The sequence below is a fragment of the Hydractinia symbiolongicarpus genome, chromosome 1, assembly GCF_029227915.1.
Source record: "Hydractinia symbiolongicarpus strain clone_291-10 chromosome 1, HSymV2.1, whole genome shotgun sequence".
Taxonomy (NCBI): domain Eukaryota; kingdom Metazoa; phylum Cnidaria; class Hydrozoa; order Anthoathecata; family Hydractiniidae; genus Hydractinia; species Hydractinia symbiolongicarpus.
The window spans coordinates 14,785,079-14,804,292 of NC_079875.1; the positions used below are offsets into that span (position 1 = coordinate 14,785,079).

At 33.9% G+C, this 19,214-nt stretch overlaps 1 protein-coding gene across 1 annotated transcript; it reads right to left on the bottom strand.

Moving 5' to 3' along the window:
- Positions 1-3,719: 3,719 nt before the first annotated feature.
- LOC130641797 (neuroplastin-like) lies at positions 3,720-18,900 on the bottom strand. The gene is made up of 10 exons (XM_057448764.1): positions 18,705-18,900; positions 9,619-9,795; positions 9,349-9,483; positions 8,654-9,004; positions 7,814-7,948; positions 7,103-7,267; positions 6,796-6,915; positions 6,678-6,708; positions 5,558-5,653; positions 3,720-4,478 (listed from the first exon to the last, which is right to left on the bottom strand). The coding sequence occupies exons 1-9, from the start codon at positions 18,883-18,885 to the stop codon at positions 5,563-5,565; spliced, it is 1,386 nt and encodes a 461-aa protein (XP_057304747.1). The 5' UTR covers positions 18,886-18,900; the 3' UTR covers positions 3,720-4,478; positions 5,558-5,562.
- Positions 18,901-19,214: the final 314 nt, after the last annotated feature.

The window sequence follows — 19,214 nt, forward strand, 5'->3', positions numbered from 1 at the left end:
ACAAGCTCGCTAAAAAATTCAAAATGCATGGGACCTGGGTGCGCTTCTGCGACCACGGCTTGTTAAGCATCAGCATCATCACATCTGGTGTTGGCATTGGTAGCATGCTATCTGGGATCGGCGTACCATTAGCCGTGGCCATGGGTGGAATTACGATTGCCGTAGGGTTGGGACAAGCTGGTCTACGGAATGCTGGGAAGAGACTGGGCTCTAAGAGTAAGAAGCATGAGAGCATCAGACTACTAGCGGAAACCAAATTGAACTCTATCGTTGACTTAATCTCTAAAGCTGTGAAGAATGGTGTTATTAGCGACCATGAGTTCAGCTTAATCATGCAGGAAAGGCAAAAGTACATACTGCTGAAGGAACAAGCCCGACAACGAAAACGCAAAATCGTGGACTCTATCAATGAACGGGAGCGACAGCAGCTTGTCGCGAAAGGGCGTGAGGAGGCGAAAGATGAACTGCTCAAAAAACTACAATCTGCGCAGTATGTCAGCGGTATTTAGAGGAACCACCCGCGTATTCATAATTTAATGTTTTGTACAAAACATTAAATAAGACCCACAACCTCACCAGTAGTTGCATCAATCATAAAATCACCATCATATATTATTTTACGCTTTTGTTTTGCTTCCAAGCCTCTGATATATTCATCGAGTATTTTTATGGCTGTGATTTCTAGGCATTGTTTGCAATGAGGCCCAATGGTTTGTGTTCCAGTGTTCTTGTACTTTACTTTATGAATAGCAGCGATAAGATCAGATCTCCTAAGGGTTGAATACCTACGTATCTCTAATTCTTTGGCTTCTTTTTTAAGTTCATTCATTGTTTATTATAATGAGCCTCTGCTCTATTCAGTGATGATACGATGGCCTTTCCTCTGATTTTCTATTGCCCACAGGGGCTGCATGTTAGTGTAGTGCAGTCTTGCAAGCTGCGTCTCCCTACTGGGCGCAGCGAAATTTTTTTATATTTAAACGGTATTTTATGATCGAACTGCCACTGACCTCTATTGCTCCAGCACATCCCATCTCTAAATTGGCCCTGGATATGCCCAATAAATGTACAGATGCCACACCCCAGGTACTCTGTGGATGCTATCTCTGTGTCATGGTATAGAGCATTGTGAATCGTGGCCAAAATTAGTTGATGCATATAAATCACATTCTTTACAAAGACCCCGATATTTTTTATGATGGCATCTGGTTCGTTCCCGTGAGGCTTTATCAATATCCAGGCATTTTATGCACATTTTGGTCCATTGCCCATTGCGCCTATTGATTCCAAAATTATAAAAAAACAAAGACCTTTTGCATTTTAAACATTTCTTGATTTCCTCCATATTTTGTTATATTTTGTGAGATACATCTCACAAAATTTTTGGACATACTATACTACAACGAATGGTTCCTCGTCGTTATTTGAATCAATAAGATGTCTTGTCCTGGAAAGTTCCACTGGCCTATACTTACATTCCTCCAGAAGGACCTGGATGAAATGCTTAGAATTCTGCCGATAAATGCTAGATAATTTTATGACTGAGATTCATTGACATTTCTGTCGTATGGTACTGGAAGATCATAGAAATACGTGTTTATTATACCCTCCCATTCTTTTATTTTTGTGTTCAGGTATCTACCGTTCTTCACTGATGAGGTTGAGAACTCACTACCATACGATTTCTCAATCGTAGCCAGGATACACCTTTATTTTTCCAGCCATTCAGGATGATCACCAACATTAAATGACATGGTAAGGGAGGATCCATCATCGTATCTGGATGCACCGTTTGAATACAACCCCTTTGGTGTTAAAATCAATATTGATGATATCTTGCTGCCATTTTTGTATCCGATCACTATTCTTGCATCCTTGCCCTTATTAGCTTGGATAGGATCGCTAAGTACAATATTCTCAGGCTGAACATCGTCAATAGCAAGTACTATTGGTTCGCTGTAAAAATCCCTGGTCTCTACGGAGTCATTGTAAAATTTGAACATCCTTTTATTTTAATAATCAGGGCCCAACCAAGGATTTTTCACAAGTACACCACCCACCGTTGTAGGTGAGTGCTGTACTTGTGAATGCTAAGGCTATAGGTGGCAGTGAGAGACCAATGCCGGTCAGGAAGGTCATGGATACTATAGTTTTAAGGCTATTGAATTTTGATTGACACTTGACGCACATTCACTATTTTTGATTATTTCCCTTTTTAATGCGATCACGGAATTCCCCTTTTTGTATGATAGGGACTTACCCTTTGATATGCATGTTGATTTTTAGGGAATTGTGCTAGAAAATTTTGGACTCCTGTTCTGTATACTTTGATGACGTCATTACATTGTATTGATTATTAGGGATATGTCCTTGATATGCGTTAATTTTTAGGGAATCGCGCTAGAAAATTTTGGGCCTCCTATTCTGCATATTTTGATTACGTCACAACACTGCATTAAATATTAGGGACTTAACCTTACTCAACGCTGCATGATAGGGACTTTACCACACTGGGCATGGCTAAGCATGGCATGGTATGGTGCTGGATTTGTTGTGCTTGACTGTGGCGTGCGCGTTTTAGGGACTGTGCCAGAACATACATTTCCCTATCTCCTATGTTTTTTTATCAGATCCAAAAATGTTCCAACAATGATGTAACAATTGCACGTTGTTTTTTTATAAGAAAACTGTTTTTTGACCTGGCCTTAATTTTCTTAGCAAAATGCAATTTTCTTAATTTTTTTCTTAATTTTTATGCTTCATTTTCTTTGTTTTCTTTATAAGTAACTCTTATATTTTATCGACAACTGTAAATAACATTATAGTTATGTCTTTTGTTTGAGACATTTTAGTGGTTTAACAAGCGAAACAAGCTACACATAATGGTTCAAAACAAGCGAATCCGCGCGATATAATTAATAGTTCGAAACGAGCAAATTCAATCGACTATGGTTTTAAACGAGCAAATCATGCGAAAAGCAAGGTACAAGGGTGGAAGTAAAATACCATGTATTTTCTAAGCAGCTTGCTAATTTTATTTCTGCAAAGATACCGGGCATCTTTCAATAAAAGTTTGTGTGGTTTTCCCTAGTTGTCTCCCAGTCCCGTTGACAGCTCTGTTTTGAGAAGAATTATTTCGGGTTGCGATGTATTTATTACACACCCTTTTTTATAAGAACCAGTAAAATCCGTTATTTTTTGTGCATTTCTCGAGCATGATTTGTTTTTATTATTTTTCTTAATAGTTTTGCTTATTAATTGTTCATAATCAAGCTTCAAACGTAATTTATTTCATGAAAGCTGTCTCCTAAGTTTGACTGCTTATTTACCCGTCCAAACAGTTGGGTTTTGTAACAAGCAGGTAAACGAAGAAAAGACTAGTTAGGGATGGAAACAAACCATGGTAAGAAACTTTAATAAAAAAATGTTCTACGCATTGGAAGAGAATGTTTTACTTTCGTAAAAGTTTGAAATACGTATGTTATCATCTAATCTTTTGCACGAATCTTGACAGCGCAAATCGATTTTTAAGATCCAACTAACCTGGTTTCCAAATGGCGCAACGGCGTCAATACTTTTGTGATGTGGTCAAACAATATCGTACGAGGAAGGGAAAGAGGAACAGCACCCATCTAAAGCGCAGGCGCTAGGTCCGTAAAACTGCACGAACTATGAAAACACATCGCACGATTTTGTTAGTAGTTACATGACTATATAAATTCACCAATGCAATTTTTTTATCACAACATGAAACAATACAACACAATAACTTAAGTAAAAAGAAAACGAGCACTACATCTTGTTGATAATAACTCTTAGTCACGTTGTTGCTAAAGGTTAGAGATTTCATGGCACACATTTTCACAATTTAACAATATGCACCTTGAAAGCGTTAGATCTCTTCCTTGTCCCTAGGTCATCGCATCGTGTCAAATAACTGACAGAATTTAAAAGCACGGAAATGTTTTAATACCAAGAACACCTTCCACAACACGTAAATTAAAATTTGAAGAAGTAAAAAAATTCACAGATACACACATCCTTCTAACGACAAAATTTATATTTTTCACATTTCCCCTAATGCTTAGAGAAAAAACCTATTTATCCATTTTATCGATTTTGAGGTGCCTTTAAATTTGTTGTTTAATTTTTTATTATGTATTTGATTTTCTGGAATGTGGATCGCCTAATGAAAAGTATAGAGCCTTAACAGAAGGGTGTTTATTAAAAATAAATCATTAAAGGAGGCGTCCAATTGAAGGGAGGCGTTTATTTAAAACATTAAGGTGTTTTCCAACAGTTTAACTATGACCACATTAATGTTCAGTAAAAATAGAAATATCTTATCTCTAAACTAAAAATAAAACCACACTGTAATGTTCATTGAAAATATCTTTGCAAGAAACAACGTCCATCTTCAACATTTCGCTTCGTAGTATCTTCTAATTTTCATTGACTTCTTAGTGAAGATCTGGAACCTAAAAAATTAGTATGCATTAGGAACGAAAATTTTCGGACGGAAAAACTTTCAGACTTTTTTATATCCGAAATTTGTGTCTGCCGAAAGTTTTTTGTCCGAAAATTTTGGTTTTTCTAAATTTTTCTAAAAAAGGACCAGGCATAGAAATTATATATAGGGTAACCAGAAAGTCATTATTATTTTCGTTATTTTCACATTTGGCTGAGGCTCTATCTATAAAGTTGAACTCTGAAGACACTTTTTTAGATCTTGATTGAATATGTGTATAATATAAATGCTTTTAGCCTTCTTTTTGTGTATTTCCCGTAATCATTACTTTTGAAATTTGGTTAAAATTCGTTCAAAAGACTTACCCATACATTTTTTGAATTTATAAATCTTGTCCGAAAATTTTCCCGCCGAAAAATCATTACTTTTGAAATTTGGTTAAAATTCGTTCAAAAGACTTACCCATACATTTTTTGAATTTATAAATCTTGTCCGAAAATTTTCCCGCCGAAAAATCATTACTTTTGAAATTTGGTTAAAATTCGTTCAAAAGACTTACCCATACATTTTTTGAATTTATAAACCTTGTCTGAAAATTTTCCCGCCGAAAATTTTCCCGCCGAAAATTTTAGTTTTTAATGTAGTAGTTCCAACCTTATAAGCTTCTCTCATTACTTTCTGAGGTACTTTGCAAAAAAATGTATCTCTGATAGTGGCCAAAAGGGTATTACGCCTATACGCATGTGCAACACGGGTTACCTGTACCAAGTACTCATTTCCATTAAGTGTTCAAAACAAATGATATTCTTTGATTTTAACAAAACAAATTCCTGTGAAAAAGTTGAAGTTTAAAAAAAATGTTGTACGATGTTTTCAATTATAATTACTTTCTGCACCTTCTTCGATTATCAGCTGGAAATTTTATATCGATTTCTTTGTTTATGTCTATACTCATGGCGGGGGGTAAATATTAGACAAGCATGGCAAACGGTATGACTACCAGTACCAATACTACTTTTCTCGTGCTAGTCAAATCTGAAAGGGAAAAAGAAGCTCCGAAAAGAGAGTAACAAAAGCAATCATTCCAACCTTTTTCACGCTGTATTCTCTTTATCTTCGCTTGTCACTCTTGCACGCACACCTTCACCAGTTGTATAAGACACAACAGGAGGGGAAGTTGAGCCACTAAAACAAAAACAAAACATATACTGTGGATGATTAAATAAGCCCCTGCTACCAAATAACCGCCCCCTTCCTACTTCAGTAAGCAACAAAAAGAAAGAAAGGCGAAAATATATGACACCTACAAAAGCTGATTTTAACGCATGATTTTATGTGTTTCTTAAAAAGATGACGCTTTTTTCGTGTTGTTCGCCCACTAATTCTGATTTCAAATTAACCCCTGATCTTCCCGAATAAATGCAACGTTCACAAGTTGAAAATTCTGATAAGCTAGCTTTTTTCGTGTTGTTCGCCCACCAGTTCTGATATCAAACTAACCCCTGACATTAAAGGTGCCCAGTCCTGGTAAGCTGGGCATCTTAAATGAAGTTTAAAAATGTCCTGAATCAAACTGACCTAACCTCTTCTGTTTGTTAAAGCTTAGGTTAACATTCCTCCAAGGGTTAATAAAGGTTAGAAAAATATCTAATGCAAATCTGTAAACAGCTGAACCAAAATTATGCATACTGAATTTTCACACCTTAATTTTACTAAACAATGCGCGGTTCCCAAGACAACAGCAATTCCCCTCAAGAAAATGCAAAATGACAGACGTATGTGAGCAAAAAACGAGGCAGACCAGCTATATTTATAACGAAAATGAAAACTCAGTCATGATAACCTTCTCTATTAACAGGTGACTGCCTAAAGTAACATTTATTTCCAACTGGTTAGCTACATCAACACAATATTTCGAACTTTGGAGCTTGAAATTCATTTCTTAACTTTGGTATCTTAAATATATTCTATATGAAAAGTTACATATTATGTGTAATTAATCTTTAAATAAACCTCTGTAATTGATTTTGTCCTCTCCCTTCTGCCTCGTCGTTTGTTCACAGCATGCTGCTATTTTTAAAATTTCTAACGCAGGTCACATGACTATTTCTATTGTTTTATTGAGAGATCCCGGCAGCTGACATCAGCATGCTGAGATCTTTATCGCTGTATATCACCACATATATTGTTTAAAAAAAAATAATCTTACACTAACGGAGAGGTTTCTTTTAATCCGCCATCTAAATAGAGAAATTGACAAACAAAACAAAAAACCAAACCAAACCAAATTAAACCACACCACACTACACCAAACAAGTAAGGCTTACCTGTTTTATCCTTGTTTGAATGATATTTCTTCTTATACAACTCATATATAACAATAATTATAATAAGTAGAACAGTTTCAGCCAGGATTCCAATAAATGGCCACAAAGCGCCTAGTGGATCTATATGCAAGCAAAAGAAGCTCGTGTCAGCAACGAATGGAAACAACAGCATAGGTTTAAATAATTAATTCACCATATAGATTCGCACAATAACAAAACCTCGTTGAGAAACTAACAGTGCAATTACACAAAGTTTTAAGTAACCAATCAAAGTTACAGTACACAAAAAACAGACGAACGTGCATACCTCGAACGCGTAATCTGAACTTTTTTTCTTGTGTTGAATTAACAACTTTGCTAATACATGAATATTCCGATCTATCGGAGTAGGTAACATCTTTTATTGTGAATTTTAAGTTCGCTGGTTCTCCCCTCTTCTTTGGTGAAAATGTAAAACGGTTGTCAGTCTTGTCTTAACATAAAGAAACACAACAAACGTCTAGTGTTTTACAACTTTTAGAACATCTAGGTTTATTAACAAAAAAAAAAACATTTTATTATTGTGCCCCCTCGTTTAATAAAAATAAATAAATAAATATAAAAGCCATCAATAAACATCAAACTTAATTTCCCATTATTACTTAACAGGCCGCAATTAAGTGGCCAAAACTCCAATGTTTGTAAGTAGTTTTACGATTTTTTGGTAAAGCATCACGTTACAAATTGTGTTTACAATATTTGTTTGTCGACTGAAAAACTGTCATATATTCTGCTGTTACTTGAAATGTCAAGCGGAAGTATTTTCTACTAAAGATTTCTGCTTGACGTGTTCAAAGAATAGCCGACTATATGCCAAATTTCATGTTAGTGGAATCTCCACCAAGGTAACAGGAAATATCGAACCTTTTTAACCCTAAACCATAACGTTAATTGTGTGTTTAAGAAACAAAAATGACTGTAAAAGCTTTTCAACATTTTTGTTTCTCTTTGAAACCAACAACCAGTATAAAATAAGTACCAGTTATTTCAGCGCCATCTTTCTTCCACGATAAAACAGGGACAGGGTACACAACCAAATCGCTGCAATCAAAAGTGTTGCTTTCACCGGCCTTTACTTTCATTTCAATTTCTTTTGATTGTGCAGAGTTTACGACTAAAGTAACAAATAATCACAAACTTGAAGCATTTCAGTAGATATGACGTAAAATGTATGTTTAGAATACATACCACATATTTCATTGTAGCAAAAATGTAACAAACGAATATAGTGCATTTCATATTTAAAAAATGTTTCCTTTGATAAAATATCTTGACATAGTATTTTATAAGTTCAATAGCTGTATAATACGAATGGTTGAAGAGGTGAAACACAAATAGGGAGAATTTTTCTCTCAAAATGAAATAGAGAAGTTCAAATATTAAAGCAGCGACGTAATAATGTAAACTAAATTTGCAAGTTTCAGGAATCAACCTGTTAAAGTGTGTGTTTACCCCGCTGAAAGTAGGTTCAGCACCATTGTACCTTTTTATTTAGAAGCATCATCCTATATTTATACTCCTTAGTTATTTATAACTATGGAAATGATTGCATACATGAACTGAATTTGTAAAAATTGTGTTAAATGGGTGTGTGACACACCTGTTTTTCATAAGGTATATTTCATGTGAAAGTTTTTGTATTTCTTGGAACATGTGTGGAAAAAATGAAGTGGTAGGTAGCTCAATTTTAGCTATATAAGGTGTCTCAACATTTCTACAGAATCTATTTCCCATTAACAAAAACTGAAAATCAAAACACTAAATATTTTTATACATGCAAATCTTGTTCAAATCAAAAAAAAGTAATTTGGTACAGTACCTGATATCAAATCAACAACTTTATTAAATTGAGCAATACGACCAGGGGATGTTAAAGGCAACTCTGCCACACAAAAGTACTTTCCACCATGGTAGCCACGTACATGGGATATAGTTAAAGACGATTCTGCATACGAAACATTTTTGTCAGGGTATTCAACAATGTTTGTGTCAAGGCTTTTCACAGTGCCATTTGGAAGTTGTCCTGTGTTTGTACCGTATTTCCAAACCAAATTCATCCCTATCACAGGATCTCCCAAGACAACGGAAATCTTACATGCCATTGTCAAAGAGCTGCCTAGTTCTGCTGTTACTTTATCTTTATTGACAGTGATATTTGGAGCACCATTTTCTAGAATAAAATGAGGTATATTACATTAATGTTCATGAAACTGCTGTTTGTAAGAAGAATAGTTTATGTTCTACGCAGTCATATTCTTGATGTTGGTTGTTAGTTTAAAACATAAAACCATAAACAATCTTCTTGCGTCATCTTATACTGATTTTTAGAACATTCAATTTGGGTACAATGTAATTTAAAAATGTTGGAAAATTAGTTTATTTCTTGCAATGACAGATAGGGAAAATATATGCTTTTTTTATTCTAGATTTTTTAGCTTCATTTGAAATATCAAATGTTTGATACAAATAATTTGAATTTTAGAAAAGTGAGTTGTAAAATAAAAGATTACTTACCAGGTAAAATGAAGAAATAAATCACATGACTGTTAGATCTTTTATCATAGCGACATTTTTTAATTCCATTTTTTTTTCCATCATCAAGCGTTAAATTTTTTATCAAAGCTGTGACTAATGTGGTATCATTTTTTTCTAAATGTGATGTACAGAAACTAATAAACAAGCTGGAGAAATGTGTTGTTAAAATCATCACAGAGTAGAACTTAGCATTACACTGCTACAATACAAAAACAGTTACAATACAAAAACAGAAGAAGTTATACGTACCGAAATATTTTGTCTCATAAATAGTGTGGTTTGAAGCTGGAACTTTAATTTCGTCAGAAGTAACGAAATTTAGATCAAGTGGTCCTTTATTTTCCTTGTCATGAACATAGCAGTATAAGCGTAGATCGGATCCAACCAACGGGAATTCGTTGTCTGCCCAAATACCCATAATGAAATCTAGAAATAGCAGAAAAAAATTTAAATTCCACACAGGATTAATTTAATTTTTATTTATATCAAGGGTCAGTAAAAACAAATTAGAAGGATATTTGTCTATAAAAAAAACCATAGTGTGAATTTTCAGACCATGTCTAAACGACTAAATTTTTCTAATTAAGCCATGCTGTGCTAGATGACCTTTTGGTTTCCACTTTCACCTGTTCTTTAACTTTTTTACAGGGCGAAGTTTGGCTATATGTCTGTCCATTTAAACATATCTAGAAATATGTAATGCGGTGCTTTCATCACCGTCGTTGTCATCAATCTTCTGATTTGAAAAACATCTCAATTTTCTGATCAAGATAACATCTCTGATACTATCAATGGTTCTGGGATTTTTTAGTAATTCGTTTTTGAAGAAAAAAACATATTGTAAAATCTAAATTAAATGGTATATTTTCCCTTTCACATTATTGTAATCACTACTTTAATGATACAATAACAATTGCAACACATACAATTAAATATGCTCACCATTGAAGCAATTTATTTATTGTACAGACTGTGCAGATCTTAACAGGAGAAAAAATGATGCTGTGTTGTTGTTCGCACACCATAATCGATTTCACAATTGTCTGTGATGCTGATATGTCAAGAAAGTTTATAGTGTGTGTTACCATGTATGGTGTGTGCTACTATGTATTCTTTTTGTCAATTGTTTTTTTAGTTTTGTGTCAGACTTTAAAACTTGTGACTCCCACATACGAGAAGTGAGCGTCTGAACTAGTGTTTATTAGTCTTAAATTTCTTGTCTCCAAAAGCTAAAATAATGTTCAAATAAGTAAACATTAGCAAGAAAAGCTATAAAAGTTTCATGAAATAAAAGCTAGGTGTGTTTCTAACTTCTGTAGAAATTTTGAAAAAAAAATTAAAGAATTTCTGCATTACTTTTTAGATTTCATTTTACTACCCACATGTTACTACTAATTTCTTGTGTGTATAAAAAATACTAATCTTAAAATTTTAAAACTAGCTAAAGCTAAAACTATTTTGTTTTATCTTTTGGTTTACTTAAAGACAATAATATTTAGCAAAGGATTTTTTGACATGACTGGAACTGGAGCAATTCATAAAAAAATCAATGTATAAAGTAGATTTGACATAGGGTTAATATAACAGTCAAACATGCTAAAACAACCATCTGTCTTAGACCTGTTTACACACAGGCAGGATGCAATCCCATCCCATGATGAAACTCAAGACGTTTAAAAAATGTTTACACGTGAGCCTCATCCCAGAATAAAATCAGCATATCTTCATCCAGGAGTGAGTGATCTCATCCTGGGATAAAACATTACTTTTGCTACAACTTTGCGTATGATAATTCAAAGTGATTTTTTCATAATTTGTGAGTACAAAAGTCAAAGTCAGAATGATGGTGAAGAAGTTTAATATTGTTGACTACAATTATACAATTATAAAATGATGGTTAAACTGGTATATATTTATGATTAAAATTTACTTAACTTTTCATTAAAATTAAATAAAAAACTTTCAAGGTGTATTTAACAAAAGAAGTTAAAACCAACCTCTTCATATTTTTTTTTATTTCCAAGTGTTTTCTTTGCTTTGTCGGTCATCACAAAAAGAAAGAACAAAATGTTTTTATGGCTCCTATATTTAAAATCATGTTTAAGTTTTTTTCATCTTATCCTGGGATGAGATTTTATCTGTCTTTAGGACAGGGATGAAATTTCATCCTGCCTGAAATGTGTAAACATTGCGAGGATTGTCACTAGAGACAGGGGTGAACTCGTCCTGGGACAAAACTCATCGCAGGATGAGATTTTAGTGTAAACTGTGCCTTGGATAACCAGACTTAAATCTCCACTTTGCTAACAAATGCGTAGTAAAGAATTTACATTTATACATAACATAACCTTACAGACGTGTTTTATAAGATGACCACCTTTCTAAGACAAATACTGGTGGCCGTCTTAAACTAATTAAAAATAATTATGTTAACAATGAATTCATTTTTTGAAACTACTGGCTAGAAAGTTTAGTAAATATATACTTGCTTTATAAGTTTTTAGTTTTTATGGTGTGAGATGGTCACACGCCTGAGGTATTTTATAGATGTTTTTTGTGTTAAAATTATTGCATGCAAAAACAAAAAATAGTGTGTGTTGGTACTCCTTGTGGTTGGGATTTACAAGTTTAAACCTTACCTACTTTTCTCCATCATGAAAAAAATATGAAAAGTCCTGGCAGAGTAAGACACATAGTTTCAGTCTGAAATCAAACATTATGAAAATTGCGCACCTGAAGCAAATCAGATGTTACTTAATCACACACCATCAATAACTGATGTTTGTAATTCATCATAAACATAAGTGCTATAGCCTCTAAAATGAGATTATGTATAAATCTCTTGAAATTGTGTATATATAATAATACCCAACTTTCTGCCTGCAATTTTATAATTCCGTTGATCTTTCTGGTCACTGATTCCGCTATAAATCTTAAACAAATCAATTTTAATATTTTGGCTACAAAGCTACAAGTAAAAGTAGTCAAATACGGTTGTCTGTAACAATGTGATTTTTAGCTACCTTCCTTCCTTTCTCATTTTATATTTTGGTTAAAAGTGAAAATACCTATATCTAGCTAACAAGCCACATGTTGAGTGATGAATACTGATATTAGCCACCAATATATTTACCACTTATCGCTTACCTCATTAGAAAGAGGTAACTGTAGAGGTTTAAAGTTGGTTGATCAAGTAATGAAAGTTATTGAAAGAGTGATTGTTGCTTAGAGAAAGAATTGATATAGATAATTTGGTTTTGTTCCAGAGTATGGCACTACAGATGCAATATTTTTACTCAGACAGCTTCAGGAAAAGTATTTAGGAAAGAGAAAGAATCTCTATTTCGCCTTTGTAGATTTAGAGAAAGCTTTTGATAGAGTGCCATGTAAAGTTATTTGGTGGGCTATAAGGAAATTAGGTGTGGATGAGTGGCTAGTTACGATGGTACAGTCTATGTACAGCAATGCTAGAAGTCGTGTCAGGATTAACGACTCGCTTAGTGATGAATTTAGTGTAAATGTTGGTGTACATCAGGGTTCTGTGCTTAGTCCTTTGTTGTTTGTTCTAGTCTTAGAAGCGCTGTCAATGGAGTTCAGAACAGGTTGTCCATGGGAGTTATTGTATGCAGGTGATTTGGTTCTCATAGCAGAGTCGATGGAAGAATTAGTTGAAAAGTTGAAGAAAGAAGTAGAAGAGAAAGGGCTAAGGGTGAACACAGCAAAGTCAAAAGTCATGATTAGTAGCATTGCAGCCAAGTGTGACCTTGTAAGTTGGAAAGTGGCCTTGTGGAGTTTGCAGGAAAGGGGTTGGTAGTAACTTAATTTTTTGTCAGGCTTGCAAACATTGGGTACATAAGAAGTGCAGTAGTATTGGTGGAAGGTTAAGAGCTGACATTCAGTTTGTATGCAAGCGTTGCAAAGGTGAGATTATAAAGAATGAAGTATATCCGGCTTTAATGATGTATAACAGTGTCTTGTTAGAGAAACTTCTGTTACTTAGGTATATGTTGGGCAGTGAAGGGGGCGTTGGAAGAAGTGTTACTTGCAGGATAGGTTCTTCTTGGAAAAAGTTCAGAGAGTTACTTCCTTTGCTGACTAGCAGAGTCTTGTCAATTGAGTTAAAAGGTAGGTTGTATGAGGCCTGTGTAAGAAGTGTTATGTTGTACGGTAGTGAGACATGGGTAGTGAAGCAGGAAGATCTTGACCGTTTAGAAAGGAATGATATGACAATGGTTAAGTGGATGTGTAACGCCAGTCTGAGAGACAGAAAGAGTTCAGATGAGCTAAGAAGCAGGCTAAGTATCCATAGAATTAAAGATGTTATCCAGATAAGAAGATTGAATTGGCTAGGGCACTTGGAAAGAATGGAGGAGAATAATTGGGTAAGAAAGTGTAGAGACTTGATAGTTTCTGGGGCAAAGCCCAGAGGCAGACCGAGAAAGACTTGGCAGAAGGTTATAAGGACAGACTTGATACAGAGGAAGTTGAGTTTAGATCTAACACAGTCTAGATCAGATTGGAAGAGGGTCATTAATATACCCCGTCCAACCCAAGTTAGCATGGAAAACGGATGTTAAGCCAAGAATGATGATATATCATCTTAGGACTTTAATATTAGTACAAGGCAGAAAATGTTACAAAAAATTATGAACTGATTAGTTCATGTGCCAATTCTGATGCTATTGGTTTAAGAAAAAGGGAACTAACGAAAAAACTAACATATGTTTTTTGTAACTTATTAGGTTCCTCGAAAATGCCTAAATTCAGAAGCTGAGAAGCTATGATGATAATATTAACAAAACAAAACATTCTATTTCCCAAAACATTTTTTCATTTTTTATGTACATGACGTCACATGGTGTAAATAGCTAAGCAGGACTTTTGGTCTTCCAAAAGAGATTATAATTTTTCATGCAATTCAAGCAATGAAGAAAACAAGCTAAATTCCAGTTAAACAACATCATCGTAGAAAAAATAATTTTCAAGAATTTAGGTAAGTAGTGTATTGTGCACAAATCATTTGAAGTTTTTTTTTCAAGTCTACTAGCAAACAAATGAACCAGCTGTTGTCTTTTAACATGTTTTGATATAAACACAAATTTCATAGAAAAATTTAACAATAAAGTTAAATATATATACACGTAATACTTATTTCAAAGTGATAACTATGTCTACAACTCTAAAACTATATAAAAGTGATAAAGTTATTTTTTTTAAAACATGGTAAATTCTACTCTAAATTCTACTTAGACAATCACAGAAGGCACAGTTTAGCATTCCTTTGTAATCGACACTGTTATGGTGGTGACCGTACAACTACTTTGACCTTAAATATCTCAAGAATCAAGGTAACAAACATAAAAAAATTAACACAGTTCATATTCACATTATAATGGACATTTTAAGCACAACTTCTTATCAATTGTTAGTTTTTCTTTGAAGTTCTTAAGCTTCTCTAAAAATAAAATAATGACTTCAAACTTGGTATAGTATAGTTTGAGACCGATTTGCGGAAATGGACCAAACATTTTTTTGACCTATCATCATAGATTCTCAGCTTCTGAATTTAGGCATTTTCTAGGAACCTGATAAGTTATTTTCCGACAGCATATCAATTTGGAAAGACACATTATGCAGAAAATATTAAAAGCATTTCTGTGATTGACACAAATCATAGAGTCTAAATAATACAGTAATAGAAGCAGGACACCTAATATCGTGTGTCTGTATAATGCACGACACGTTTCAACTTGTAAACGCCAAACATGAGAACTCAGTATTCTTTCAGTATTAACTTCCTTGTCTCCGATAGCCGATAAAAAGATTTATATATACAAAGAGAAAGCTTCCAAATACGTGTGTCGCTAGTGTTTTTAAGTGATCCACGGCGATGGCTTTGTTTTCAATTCAGTTTTAGTTTTTAAATTATCTAATGCAATGTTTTTTGGCTTTCTACAATCCCATTTTGATGTTTCTTAAACAAACAACAGTGAAGTTTTTGTTTTTGGCGATGATGTGTAAAGAAAAGAGTAAAAATAGAATAAAGCATTCAGGTTATTTCAAAAGTATTTTTGAAACTTGTTAAATCAACTTTGTGAATTTTTGAATGGTGGGTTGTAAAACTAATAAAAAAAAACTTTCTGAGCGATAGTAAATGCAACTGCAACATTTTAAGGGCAGAAAAAGTTGTTGAATTTGTTTGTTTGTTTCTTTTTTAAACCTTTTCTAAACGTTCAACATTTAAAGTTGAAACAAACAAATATAGTTAACAATTTTATATTTGCTTCTTGACCTATTTGGCTAACTGCTCATGTTTTTATTATCTAATAAAACAACAAAGATTGCAATGTTCACAATGTCAAAAATTTTGTGATGTTACAGCATTGTGAATTGTGTGTGTCGAGCAAGATACATGGTACCCGATGTAAGGTGTCCTGATTCCAGTACTATACATGACTCAAGTTTAAGGCTAAATGTTTTATTCAGTCCAGAAAAAATGTTAAAAAAGCATTATTTCCAAAAGGCATTAAAAAGGTTAACAATAACAACGAAAGTTCTGACACTACCGAAGGTTCGTGTGAAGGTGATAAATATCGTGCACATGTAAAGTTACATTTAGGCAGCAAAATGACTCATTATCAAGTTCTCTTCGTGTACAATTGTCAAGAAGCTTGTAGTCTTAACCCATCTTAAACAGTTGGAATATACGACTATGGGATTAAGATTACAGACTTTATATATTTAGCGTCTAAATTACGTAAACGTCTTAACTCCATGACTTCACTTCTCTCAGTAACTTTTTCTTTCAACTGGAAAGACATGATATCCCCAGCCTTGCGTCTATGATGATCATACAGTACTGGAATCAGGACACCTAACATCGTGGATATCGCGTATCATGCGCGTCGGGCACGATTCACATTGTTGTCGCAATAGTAAAAGTTTTTAGCATCGTGAAAGTAGCGATCCATCGTGAGGTGGACTTTCACGATGCATCATGACTTTCGCTAATACATCTTTATTATAAAAATCACGTAATTAATGTCATGAGAGAATAGCGCAATTAAATATGAATATTTGTTTTTTGTTTTTTTTTAAATCAAAAACATTTTCGTTGTCGTAAGCTTTTTTATTGTTTAGACTCAGACTTATTTAGTTGTTCCACGGGTCCGCCGACCCTAACTTTCACGATAAAAAAAATAATAAAAATATCAACAAACAAACATTTTCTTATCCCATCTCGTAAAAAAAAAGATTATGAATGTCGTAACACCCTCCTTCGTTATGATTAATGTATGTTTAAAATTACGCGGCTTTCTAAAATGATATCATTTAGGAAAAATAATTAATATCATTAAATCTTTTTCAATGATATTAAAAAAATAATTAAAACAACGCAAAATACACATGTAACACCCTCCTGCGTTATGAATATAAATAAATAATTTTAATGTTGCGAAAGACTTTAAATATTGTCAACTAAACTATAGTCTGTGAAACTTTTTTTGCACTTAAATTTTACATTAAAAGAACACTTAACTTATTTATTAAAATAAATTTTGTGTTTTATTATTTTAAATGGGAAAAAAATAACTTGCTGTATAAATTTCAAAAGAACGCAAGTATATTTTGTATAACTTTCGAAACAGCACAAAAGTAATTCTTGCTGTACATCTTTCAAAACAACACAAAAAAAGCTAGCTGCATAACTTTTAAAAAAAGTTTTTTAACATGCAAGTATTTTTATTTTTTCACCTTAAGTACTAGTTACATTTTTTTAATAAGACGAATTATTATTATTTTTCCTTCGCAACTAAAAAATAAACTGCGTGCCTTATACAAAAATACATAGAAAACGGTTGTCGTAACACCCTCCTCCGTTGTTATTTTTTAAATATTATTTTTTGTTGTTGTTGTTCTGACCATACATTCTTATTTTTCAATGAACTTTCTTAAAATCGGACATTCTCTAATTTAACATTCGCTATTACAAACAAAACCTACATAGAAAAATATGCTTGTCGTAACACCCTCCTCCGTTGTTATTTTTTTATTTTTTTGGTTGTTCCGTCCATATATACTTCTCGATAAAATTATTTTTATTTGGCCGACCGACAGACCGTAAACTGCTATCAATTTCGCCCGTAGAACAAGTAATTAAGTTGGAGTCATTTTACTTCTAAAATCCAATTTCTAATAAAAATACAAGATGCAAAAGAATTTTTAAATGTAAAAAAACAAAAACAAAGACACAAGATTAGCTATACACATCTATTGTTTAATATTTTTAATGTTATTCACGATCCATCGCGACAATCACGATTAATAGTGAGGATCGCGATAGCATTGTTATTTTTTTATACATCGTGACTATTGCGAAGCTCTTCGTTAACATTTTTTTCTATCGCGATGGTCAGGATAGGATCGTGGATCGTTCGTGTCGCGCATGATACACGCTCACGATGCTAGGTGTCCTGATTCCAGTACTGTATTACTATTTTCACTGGCACCAAAACAGACAGGCTGGAGAATATTTTCAAGAAAAATGTTTTATTACAATGTGTGCTCTCCTCCACAGATCTCCTGTGGTATTTCGCTTCACCAAGTTTTCCTAATGTTACATTTGTTTTTTGAACATCAGAAAGAGGTACTAGCTTCATCTGAGACAAGTCGGCAAGTATTGCTACCATTTAAATCATAAAATACAGTAGACTTTAGAAATAATTCTGGATCCCAAATCGGAAAAAACACCTCACAGAATTAAGATAGATGTGCATATTTTACATGGCTAGCCTCACTAATATCGAGGGATATACCCTGTCTATTATTTCCAGGAGGGGCCATGGCTTAGATGGAGAGTTCTAGAGTATTTAATGCTCGTTTTGAGCTACGCAGACCCAATTAGGGCCCGCACTCTACTAGACAACTCCCTAATTTCCCTCACATGGCTTGGGTTAACCCGGGGATATGGTAACATTCACATTAAGACATAAATCATGAAAATAGGACGTTTTTGTGGATCTGATACCTGAATCACGAAATCCCTACTTTGAAGGTTGAGCTTAACTGTTAAATAATTGTTTCTATGACACTTTAGGTGCTTTTTTCCAGGCTCAAAAATTCTGCTTAGGAAGCAATACATCAAATTGTTAGAGTCAGGCAATACGGTCAAAGGTTTAAAAGGATATTATAGCTGGATATAATTGAGTGAAAAGTTATATAGCTACTAGCTAGCCAGCTACAGGTATGTGGAAGTTCTGTCTCGTAAAACTGGGTGGATACGACTGGCGAGAAAAAAGCTAGCTAGCTAGTGATAAAAATTTCATAAGAATTACCTGACATAGCTGCTGCGTTGGTGATTAAGATGGCCAACGAAAACAAACACAAGCATAACTTGCGTGACATTTTTGCCCAAATTCCAAAACAAAACGAATCGCCCTTCCAAATTTGTTGTTGTGACCTTCGTCTCTTTTCTCGCTCCGCTGCCCCTGTACCCCAAAACAAAAGGAAAGCCATTAGTCGGAACCACTATTATGCACTTTAACCCTAGGGCTCTCTTTTTAAATGTCAGAGAAGGCGAGACGAATCAAAACAAGACGCGATTGATAGATTGATGAAAAAGTATGATTGGTTCCGTTTGACAATGCCACTGACCCCAGTTTTTAGCATTTCAAAATAGATGCAATTTGTATTAAAAAAAAAAGTTGATAAACGTGGGACCTGTGCCGTTTAAGGCCGGTCTGCACTCACACACGCGCAGTAGAAGGTGATTATGGTCACATTTTTTTGTTTTTCACGGTCAAATACCTGCTTTAGAGTCCCCCCTTTTCGATCTATAATGGAAC

Coding starts and splice junctions, on each gene's coding strand:
- LOC130641797 (XM_057448764.1), bottom strand. CDS start 18,885: ATGGCTTTCCTTTTGTTTTGGGGTACAGGGGCAGCGGAGCGAGAAAAG. Junction 9,484..9,618: donor TTATGAGACAAAATATTTCG/GTACGTATAACT, acceptor CATCACATTTAG/AAAAAAATGATACCACATTA. Junction 6,709..6,795: donor TTCAAACAAGGATAAAACAG/GTAAGCCTTACT, acceptor TTCTCTATTTAG/ATGGCGGATTAAAAGAAACC.